The sequence below is a fragment of the Eubalaena glacialis genome, chromosome 13, assembly GCF_028564815.1.
Source record: "Eubalaena glacialis isolate mEubGla1 chromosome 13, mEubGla1.1.hap2.+ XY, whole genome shotgun sequence".
Classification (NCBI taxonomy): Eukaryota; Metazoa; Chordata; class Mammalia; order Artiodactyla; family Balaenidae; genus Eubalaena; species Eubalaena glacialis.
In genome coordinates this window covers 87,622,303-87,632,501 of record NC_083728.1, presented here as the reverse complement: position 1 = coordinate 87,632,501, position 10,199 = coordinate 87,622,303, and the positions used below count along the sequence as shown (strand labels likewise).

General features: G+C 61.5%; 1 protein-coding gene across 3 annotated transcripts; it reads right to left on the bottom strand.

The window, feature by feature from the left end:
• Positions 1-118: 118 nt before the first annotated feature.
• ACHE (acetylcholinesterase (Yt blood group)) lies at positions 119-5,874 on the bottom strand. 3 transcript variants are annotated; one of them, XM_061208601.1, is made up of 5 exons: positions 5,809-5,874; positions 3,137-4,223; positions 2,289-2,773; positions 1,339-1,508; positions 119-452 (listed from the first exon to the last, which is right to left on the bottom strand). In XM_061208601.1, exons 2-5 carry the CDS (start codon positions 4,199-4,201, stop codon positions 331-333), a joined length of 1,842 nt encoding a protein of 613 aa, XP_061064584.1. In that variant the 5' UTR covers positions 4,202-4,223; positions 5,809-5,874; the 3' UTR covers positions 119-330. The 3 variants fall into 3 exon arrangements, with proteins under 3 accessions (XP_061064584.1, XP_061064582.1, XP_061064583.1); XM_061208599.1 differs by lacking the exon at positions 119-452 and adding an exon at positions 1,099-1,226; XM_061208600.1 differs by lacking the exon at positions 119-452 and adding an exon at positions 1,099-1,226 and having other exon boundaries at positions 3,137-4,226; positions 5,809-5,861.
• Between the last annotated feature and the right edge of the window lie 4,325 nt (positions 5,875-10,199).

The following is a 10,199-nucleotide window of genomic DNA, read 5'->3' as shown; positions in this document are numbered from 1 at the left end:
GATCCGCTCTTCCCGCCGGCTTTAGCACCCATCCCTCCATTCACTCAATCCCAGTGGTTGAGGCATTCTGCCCGGACCCTAGCTCCCCAAGCGCGCACACTCCTGTGGCTGTAACAGTTTATTGGCAGCCCAGAGGGGCGAAGGCACCGCGGGGGAGGGGGCTCGGCCCGAGGCATGCAGAGGGCGGGGAGCCCCAGGGGAAAGTCGGGGGTGGGTGGGCAGGGTCTAGGGATCCTCTGTGTTATATCCCAACCCTTAAATAAATAGTATATACAGCTGAGGGGCCGGGCGGAGTGGGCAGGGCAGCGGGACGAGGGGGTCCCTCCTGGGTCACAGGTCTGAGCAGCGATCCTGCTTGCTGTAATGGTCAAACTGGTTCTTCCAGTGCACCATGTAGGAGCTCCAGCGGTGGAACTCAGCCTTCCACTGGCGCTCAGCCTCGTCCAGCGTGTCTGCGGCCAGGGTGCCCGGCAAGTGGGTGGGGGGGAGGACATGGGGAAGGACGGGAACGGACATGGAGGGGGGCGTGAGTTCAGGGAGGACACACGGAGAATGTAGGAGACCACGTGGGGTGGTGGAAAGAGGATCAGGAGAACATGCGACAGACGGAAGACCAGGGGAAGGACGAGGGTAGAGGCGGGGCCGGAGAAGGATGGCGGGAAGGAGGAGGGAGGGGAAGAAAATGACCGGAAGACAGGGGGACAGAAGGGATCAGAGGAGGAGGATCCGTGGGTTGGTGGGGAAAAGAGAAGAGACAGAAATGGTTGGCGGTTATAGCCCCACTGGGGGGTGCTATCTAGCCCTAGGGCCTCCCTCCCACCCCAACACCAAGCTCAGGCTCCAAATAAAAATTTTATAAAAAAAGAAAATTGGCTTTTTCATTTCCATTTAAACAATAAAGGCGTGTGGATCCCTGAGATGGGTCGTAGGTGTCCTCCCATCCCCCCACCCCCACCCCCAGCCCTGTCCAGTTTGAGTTGCTCGGTTTGAGGAGGGAGGGGGCGCTGGGTCGGAGATCCCTGAGTGGAGCCCTTCCCCACAGTCCGACCACTCATTAGAGGAGGGGCCCCCTGAGGCCGGAGAGGGAAGAGGCCGTGGTCACAGCCGCAGGAGCCGGGAGAGGAGGAGGAAGAGGAGGAGGAGGAGGGACAGGGGGAGGCCGGGCCTGGGCCTCGGGGCAGCCTCCCCATGGGCGGGGCCTGAGCAGGTGCAGGGGGCCTCCGAGGCTGGGGGGAGAAGAGAGGGGTTACACCCGGCCGGCTCCCAGTTCCCTCTCTCTCTCCGCGCCCCTTTTCTCCCCCGCCTCCTCCCAGACCCTGCCCGCTGGCCCCTGCGTACCGGTGGCACTGAGCAATTTGGGTAGGAAGCGGTTCCAGAAGGCGCAGGCCTGGGCGCGCAGGCCCCGCCGCACCTCTAGCGGCCGCAGGTTCAGGCTCACGTACTGCTGCGCTCCCGCCGTGTATGGTGGCCACTGCGGGGCTTTGGGGTCCCGGGGGTCATTGGGGTCCCTGCGGAAGGAAAGGGAAAGCTCAGCCCCTGGGGGCTGGGGAATGGAGATGGAGAGTTGGAGGAGGCAGGCTGCTTCCTGACCCGTGCCGTTCCCTCTTAGGCTCCAGGGAGAGCCCCGTCTCCTCCCTCCCACCTTCTCCTTCATCCTTTCTCTTTTCCAATATGCTCCGTCCTCTGGAGTCTTCCCCTTCCTCCTGCCCTCCCTCTTTCTGTTGTTCCTCTTTTTATTTCCCTCAATTTTTCTGCTCCATCTTTGTTTCTCCCATTTAAAAAATTGCTATGATTTATTGAGCCCTTACTATATACTCAGGCCCAGTCCTATCTCTACAAACATCATGTTTACTTCTGCGGACACCCATGTGATGGGATATTTATGGTCCCCTTCTTCAGACAGGTAAACTGTGTGCGTGTGTGTGCATTCGTGTGTGTCACAGCTAAAAAAATCATCACTGGTCCAATTGATCCAGTTCTACAGTCCACGCTCCTAACTGCTCTGGTAACTCCTTTGTCTGTCTCTCCTTGTCTGTCTCTTCTGTTCTCTTTGCCTCCCTCAGCTCTGTCCTTGTCTCATCAGGATCTGCCACCTTGCCTTCCTCCCTCCTTCCCTTCTCTCGGGGTCTCCTTTGTCATTCTCTCTCTCCCCCTTTGTCTCCTTTCCTTTGTGAACTCGTCCCCCGCCCCTGCCCTTTCTGCTTGTCTCCCTCCCTCTCTTGTCTGTTCCGCCCCCCCCCCTTGCCTCCCTGGCTCCTGGAGGCCCTCCTCCCCTCAGCCCCGCTGACCCGGTGCGGGCAAAGTTGGCCCAGTATCTCATCAGTCGTTGGGCAAAGGTTCTCTCCTCGACAGTGTAGTTTAGCGAGGGTTCCAGGGGGAGCCCGAAGATAAACTCGATCTCGTAGCCGTGGGGCACCCCCATCCAGAGGGGCCAGGAGAGCGTGGATGCACGGTGTTCAAAGATGTAGGCATAGACGCGAGCGCCTTGGGCGGCCAGTCGCCCAGCCAGCTGGGCTACGGGGCACACGACGTTGTGGTCGCCCACCACATCACTCATGGCCTCCCTCAGGCGCGCCGGGTCCTCAGGGTGCAGCCAGTCTGTGTAATGCAGGACCACAGCCTCGGCAGCCAGGTCACTTGCCTGGGGGACCCCGACCCGCACCCCGGCCAGGAACTGGGCCCGGCTGATGAGAGACTCGTTGTCTTTGCTGAAGCCTGGGGCCCCGTAAACCAGAAAATAGGAGCCCTCATCCTTCACCACACCCACCAGCACCTGAGGGGACAGGATGGAGGGATGGGGGGGAGGGGAAGCACAGACAGACAGGCAGACAGAAACAGATGGACAAAGAGCCAGAGAGATGAACAGTTATAGACCCAGAACCAGGGAGGAAGAGAGTTCGAGATTGGGGAAGGGAAAGAGAGAAAGAGAAAATATACCCACATTTCCTTTCCTCTCTGTCCCACTGACCACCCTGGGATTGAGCCCTCAGGGAAGAGGAGCGGGCCATGGGGCCCAGAAGCCTGGGCCTTTGGGAGTGGGTTTTGAGGAGCCCTCATGCCTGGGTCCCCACGGGGAGGGGCAGGTGGAAGAATAGGCCTAGAGGAAGCAGCTCCACCCCCTCCAGCCACTAGTCACCTGCAGGCCATGGAAGTCTCCAGCATTGATGAGGGCTTCGGGCGTGTCACTGAGGAAGTCTCCATCCACCACAGGCACGAAGGAGAAGCGGAAGACGCTTTCCTGAGGCAGCACATGCCACTCGTGGTCCACCAGATCCTGAGACGGCCGCGTCCGCAGGCAGGCCACCAGGTCTGTGTCATTGCCACCAGCCCCACCAGGGGGACAGCCCACGAGGCGGGCCAGCAGCGTGGCCCTGCGGCGGGCCTCTCCCACACCCACTGTGGCCCAGGGCCCATTGGGTGCCCCGCTCTGCAGCACGGCCCTGTGGAACAGGCCCCGGCTGGGTGGGGACAGCAGGTGCATGCCCACGGAGGCGGCACCTGCGCTTTCCCCAAACAGAGTCACTGACATTGGATCCCCCCCGAAGGCTGCTACGTTCTCCTGCACCCACTGCAGTGCCAGCCTCTGATCCAGTAGACCCACATTGCCTGGGGCCTCCCGGCTCCCCGGCAGGGCCAAGAAGCCAAAGGCTCCCACCCGGTAGTTCATGGACACCAGCACAGTCCCCTCGGCCTGGGCCAGGAAGCGACCATCATACACGTCCAGGGAGGAGGCCCCGCTGTAGAAGCCACCCCCGTAGATCCAGACGAGGACAGGGGTGGGGGACGCAGGCCGGGGGTACGGTGTCCACACATTGAGGTAGAGGCAGTCCTCGCTCAGCTCACGGTTGGGGTTCCACATCTCGGTGCCCTCAAAGCCGGGATACAAGGTGTCCACATATTGGTAGCAGACTCTTTGGAAGGCTGTGGCATTCAGCACCCCTGGCCAGGGCCGCTTGGGCTCTGGTGGCAGAAAGCGACGGGGGCCCACAGGTGGCTCTGCGAAGGGGATGCCCAGAAAAGCAGAGACAGGGCCCCCAGGGGCCATTAGGCGGAGGCCCCGTAGCCGGCCCCCATGCACCGTCACCAGCAGCTCTGGGTCCTCTAGGCCCTCAGCCTCTGCCCCTCCTCCCAGGAGGAAGAGGAGGAGAAGGAGCGGGGAAGCCAGGGAGGGCGTGTGCAGGGGACACCACGGGGGCCTCATGGCTGCCAAGGCAGGCAGGCGTCTGCTGGGAGAAAGAAAGGCAGAAGGTGAAGGCTCAAAGCTGCCAGGAGGGAGGAAATGATTAGGTAACACTCTTGCCCAGGGGTTATCACTGAGCTGCAGAGGAGGTGGGGCAGGTTGGCAGAAAGGAGGAGAGAAATGGAGGGAGGGAGGGAGACGGGCAGAGACAAGGACACAGGGAGAAGCAAGAGGGGACAGAGATCAGGCACACACACACACACATACACCCAGACGGACAAATGCAGGGAACAGAGACAGACCTGCCAAGCAATACCCTCCCCTGCCCCGCAGAAGACCCACCGCCCTCACTTCCTTCCCCCAGCTGGGTGGACTGCCTTGGGCCCAGTGCGAGCAGTGCTGCAGGGCACCAGCACCAGAGGCCGCAGGCCACCAGACAGGGGCGGGGCCCTCACTGACGGGAGGCGCCGACGGGGGAGCTTGAGGTGGCGTGAAGGCTCAGCCTCTCATACAGTTGGCCAGGGCCGGACCCTGGGGGGGTGTGGGTCGGGCATTCAGGGTGTGGGAGTCGCAGTTCCCGGGGTGCCCCAAATCCTGCCTACTCCACACCCTGCCCCACCCAGCCCCGCCTCATCCACTGTCTGACACAGCGCGTTGGTACCCGCGGATGCCCGTCAACTGCGCACCCCCCTCGCCTAGCCTCAGCCAACAGGCTCTCTAGCCCTGGCCCCACAAGACTCGAGTCCCCCATGCATCCGATGCTGCGGTGCACGCTGCCGCCAGCGGGAGGCAGTAGAGACCGAGAAAAGGACGGCGCTCCCCGCCCCGAGTCCAGGAGCCGGGAACTTGGGGCGGGGGTCTGGGGGCTCGCGGGCATTGCCGAGGGGTCTGAAGGGCGAGCCGGGACGCCTGCGTTCTCGGAGCTCCGGAGATCCCCGGCTGCAGGGGCAGGGGCGCTATTTTGGGGCAGCAGCTGCTGCGGTTCCGGCATCTCCAGCCAAGGGATCAAAATTCCCCGGGTCGGAACTCCCCCCTCTCCCGCCGGTCACCCCTCACCGAGCCCTCGCCGCCCTGAGCTGGGGTGGTGGTGATGGAGATTAACTAGGAAACCCGAGTGGGGCTAATTATAATTCGGGGCTTCCGCTAAGCCTCCCCTTCCCCTAAAATAGAGACGGAGTCCCCGCGGGAGGGGGACGCCTGGGCCTGGGAGGGGGCTCCGGCTGGGAGCTGCGCAGGGGCGCTGAGGTCGCGGGATCCCGGAGGGCCCAGCCGGGCTCCAGGAACCTGCGCAGCTCGGATTCCGCCCCCAAGCAGGGGGCATCTTCCAGTGGCCCCAGACTTGGGGGCGAGCAGGGGCAGCGGTGCTCGGGGGTCCCCACAGGAATTCGAGAGCAGAGGCGGCAGCTGGCCCTGCGGGATGCTGTCTCCCGCGCAGGCAATCGTAAGTATGCGGCGGTGAGGGAAGAGTTAAGGGTGAGTGTGGGGCGTCGGGGGGCGTCGCTGGGCAGGCCCCGGGGCGCGGTGGGCGTCCTGTTTGGGAGCCTGGGTCCCTCGGGGAGCGCACCGCTCCCGGGACGCGGAATGGGCCGCGGACCGGAGGAGGGTCCCGGGCGGGGCGGGAGACTCACCTGAGGCGGCCGGGCCGGGCCGGGCCGCGCCGGGAGCTGGAGGCGGCCGATGTTCCCCAGCGCAGGCTGAGCCGACTCTGACAGCCGCCGCCTCCGGCCCCCCGCACACACCCCCTCCGGGCCGCTCGGCGCCCCCGCCCGCCCCCGCCCACTGTCTCCGCCCCCGCCCCTCCCCGCCTCCCCGGGCTGCCACCTCCTCTCCCTCTCCCTCTCTCGGAGCCCAGACCCAGAGACCCCGGGGTCCAGACGCACTCCAGTGACAGACGCCGACAGACGGACAGACACGCAGTGACAGACACGACAGAAAGACCCTCAGCGGCGGAGCAGACACCCACAGGGACAGACAGACGGACAGAAGCCCGCGGAGACAGACACACGCAGACGGACAGTCTTATGCAGTGACAGCCAGAGACAAACGCAGTGACCGACATTCACAGACGGACGGACACACTTGGACACATTGACAAGTCGGGGCTGGGGGCCGAATAAATGAGCATCCCTGGCCACGACAGAGCAGGGGTGGCATGGGAGGACCGGCACGTGAAAATGAGGCTGAGGACCCCCTCAGGGGCCCGGGTGGCACCGGTGGAAAAAGGTGACACCTGTGAGAATGAGGATGTGAACATGAGATCACGAGGGGACACGAAGGGGACCCCCGAAGAGGGAGGAGGCCCCCGGGGGGAGGGAGAGGTGACTCCGGGACACCCAAGGAAGGCCAACGTGGTGGCACGCGCGAGGCTGCGGGGTGAGGCCGCCGCCGCAGTGGAAACTTCCGGAACCCCCGCGGGTGGGTTTGCGCTGGTTCCCTGACGGGTGACCTCGGACTTCTCGTCACCAGGGTCCGGTCGGGGCATGACATCACCAGGCCAGGCTCTCATTGGCCGCCGCGGCCGGCAGGTGGGAGCGGCCTGGCCTGGGCTCGCGCAGCCTGGTCGGAGGGGCCTGGGCCGCACGGACCCCCCCAGGTCCCGCCCTGAGGGGGTCACCCATGAGGACGGTGTGGCCACGGCGGCGTCCCCGCGCGCGAAGTGAGGTGGAAAAAAATCGGTCTTGGTGTGCCCGCGCTAGCTCGCCGCGCGTAAGCCCCTTGCTCTCCCGGGGTAGATGGCTCGGGAGCTCGCTGCCCGGTCACTGCGTGGGAGACCGCCCGGCGCGGGCGAGCGTCGGGGTGTGCGTGCGTGCGCGCGCGCGGCGGTGCGGGGTGATGCGTGGGGCGGGCGCATGCGCGCACGCTCACTCGGCCGCCGAGCGCCCCGCGGCGTCCGACTAGGCCGTCCGCCGCCGCTAGGGGCCGGGTGGCACCGGGTCTCGGGGTCTCGCGAGGACCGCGGGATCCGCGGGAATCCAAAGACGTGCCAGGCCCTGGGCCGCTTGGTCTCGGCTCTCTAAGATGGGCGACCCCCCCCCCACCCCAGCCTACCCACCCGTCCCGCGGGAACCGGCCCGCGCTGGGTCCACTCTCCGCTTTCGGGTGGCGGCCGCCAGGTGGCGCCGAAGGCAGCCGCTCCAGCCTTGGAAACTGGGATGGCCCATAAAGGCCTTGGGGGTGATGGGGGCTTGCCTCCTTGTCACTCTCCTGAACGGGCTGTGCCACGCGGTCGCCTCACCTGAATTCTGTAGTCATGAAGTCCTAGGCCCGGACCACGGAGATAAGCGAGGTCAGGGACAGCTTATAGCCTGGGGTTGTCATGAACTAGTGATAGCTCAGAAGGTGAAAAGACAGGGCGTGTTCTAGGAGTTGGCCCAGCAGAGACCTCGGAGAGGTGAGTGCTGGCTCCTGCCCGCTTGGAAATGGCATCAGTGGGGCAGTACCTGTGGGAGAATCCATGGCAGGTAAGGGCAAGGCAGGTTGTGGAGCTTTCTTTTTTTTAAAATTTAATTTAATTTAGTTTTTTTATGCAGCAGGTTCTTATTAGTTATCTGTTTTATACATGTTGGTGTACACATGTCAGTCCCAATCTCTCAGTTCATCCCCCCACCCCCGCTCTCCTCCCTTGGTGTCTGTACGTTTGTTCTCTACATCTGTGTCTCTATTTATGCCTTGCAAACCGGTTCATCTGTACCTTTTTTCTAGATTTGTGGAGTCTTCTGAAGCCAGTCAGACTTTATTTTGGCGGGGGGGTGGGGCTGGGGGTGGAATATGGAAGGTCAGCCAGTAGGAGAGGGAAGGGGAAGTTGCACCTGCAGATGCTTCAGATTCTGGGGCAGAAAGGGCATGCAGCCAGTTATGTCAATACCCTTCTCCTCCTTCCCCAGGCGTGGGGAGGGCCGGGGCAGGGCTGCACTAGGGAGATGGGTGGAAGGGCAGGCAGGCCCGGTAGGAGGTTAGGTTGGGATCTGAGGAGGGCGTTCTGATCTTGGAGCCCCTACTGTGCTTCCCCAGGCCCTGGGTCAGGGAGGGGTCAGTTGAATGTCCAGCCAGAAGAATCTGCAAGTCTACGTGGAGTCCTAGGGCGTGCAGGCCCTGCGCCTGCTCGGGACGTGCTGCAGAAGGAGGCCAGGGCTCTGCAGCTGCACACAGCTCTGGGAGATGTGCCGAGGAGACACGGTGTGTCCTCAGCCAGCAGTTTGTCCCAGGATTGTGAGCATGGAGGAGATCATGCAGATTGTGTCCCCATCTCAGAGAGTTTTAAAATTAGCAGCTGACCACCGGAGAGAGCCAAGATAAAGGGTGCAGGTGTTGGGAGATCCACAGGGCGTTGGAGCAAGCCCTGGACTGGGTTCTCCATCAGTGTCCTGCTGACTGGCAGGGAGACCTCTGGAGGGGCCACACTCCTTGTCTGGGCCTCTGTTTCCTGCCATATAAAAAGGTGGATTGGACTTGAGTATATGTCAGACTCATGGGGCCACTTAGAGGGGCTGGGCCATCTGGTACTGAGTGGAGTCCTTAAGTCTGTGTTTTTAACAGGTCGTCAGCGCTGTCCCATGAGGGTGGGCTGAGGACTGCACGAGGAGAAATGCTGGACGAGTTGCCCTCACAGTCAGGCCAAACTGACCTCCTCAGGATCAACAGGCTGCGGGGGTCAGCAGGAGGTGCTGTGAGCAGTCAGCGGCTACAAGAACTAACAGGGACACCTCTGGCCACCAAGGGAGATGGACAAGGACTTGAGCTGGTTCTTTAAAATGGATAGAACTTCCGGGAACAGTTCCTCTTTTGACCTTGAGCCTCTCTCCAACCTTTGTCAACACAGGGACCTCACCTGTCTAGCCATGACACCTGTCCCTACATAGTCCAGCATGTTCACCTCCCCAATGTCCTCTGTGACCCCACCCTACACAGCTGCCACTACAGAGATGTCCTTGATCCATTTCTTCCTTCACCATGTCTGTTTATCCAGGAATCAATCTGACTTCTATCACCAGTGCTGCCAATTCTACTGATACTTTCCTTGCATCTCTGTCTCCCACCTTTGCTAACACAGGGAACCCCTACTTCCATTACAGTCCTTGACCACCTCTGCCAACAAAAAGGATTCTCATCTCCTCTGTTTATCGGCTAGGATTCAGTTCAGCTATGTGAGACAGAAAACCACACAGTAATGGCTTGAATGAAATGTAATGGAAATGTATTTCTCTCTTAGATAAAAGGGACCCAGAAGTAGGCCATGCAGGGTTGGCAGGGTGCCCTTGATATCGGGGACCTGGTTCCTTTACAGAGAATTTTGTTACTTAACTGTCTTCAGTATGTAGCTTCCACTGCATGGTGTAATATGGTTGCTGGAGCCTCAGCCATCACATCTACATTCCCAGCCAGCAGGAAGGAGGAAGGAATGAAGAAGGGCATCGCTCCTCCCTTTAAGGACATTTCTTGGGAATCACAGACACAGCACTTCAGTTTCTATCCCACTGGTCAGAACTTAATCCTAAGGTCATAACTGGCTATACAGGAAGTTCAGAGATGTAGTTTTTGTTCTGGATGACAGGTTACTCATCTAAAACTTGGCTGTCCTAATACTAAGGAAGAAGGGGGGGGCAGATACTGGCGGTAGCAGACGTTTGCCAAACCGCACGAAGGCTTCCTTTGCCTCGTCAGTGCAAGACTGAAACACACTTCTAAAATGTTTCAATTCAGGGATGATGTCCCCCACCCCGGTACCCCCCTTTCCCGCTCCTTTTTTTTTTTTTTTACCGGCCGCACCCTGCGGCTTGCGGGATCTTAGTTCCCCAACCAGGGATTGAACCCCGGGCTCACCGCAGTGAAAGCGCGGAGTCCTAAGCACTGGACCGCCAGGGAAACCCGCCCACCTCCTTTCTTTCGTGAACGTCCCCACCCTGCGATTTCTGTGACTTGGGACCTCTGCTGTCCCCAGCTGCTTCTCCACGGACACGCACTGGTTCTCGGGCGCTGCGAGGTGGTCATCCGCTGGAGGGCGCTGGGCGTGGGCCTGGCC

Bases quoted from the DNA above. Each gene is read 5' to 3' on its own strand.
- ACHE (XM_061208599.1), bottom strand. From the start codon at position 4,201: ATGAGGCCCCCGTGGTGTCCCCTGCACACGCCCTCCCTGGCTTCCCCG. The intron at 2,774-3,136 runs GTGACTAGTGGC...CTGTCCCCTCAG, and splicing joins GAGACTTCCATGGCCTGCAG to GTGCTGGTGGGTGTGGTGAA. The intron at 1,227-1,338 runs GTACGCAGGGGC...TTCTCCCCCCAG, and splicing joins CAAATTGCTCAGTGCCACCG to CCTCGGAGGCCCCCTGCACC.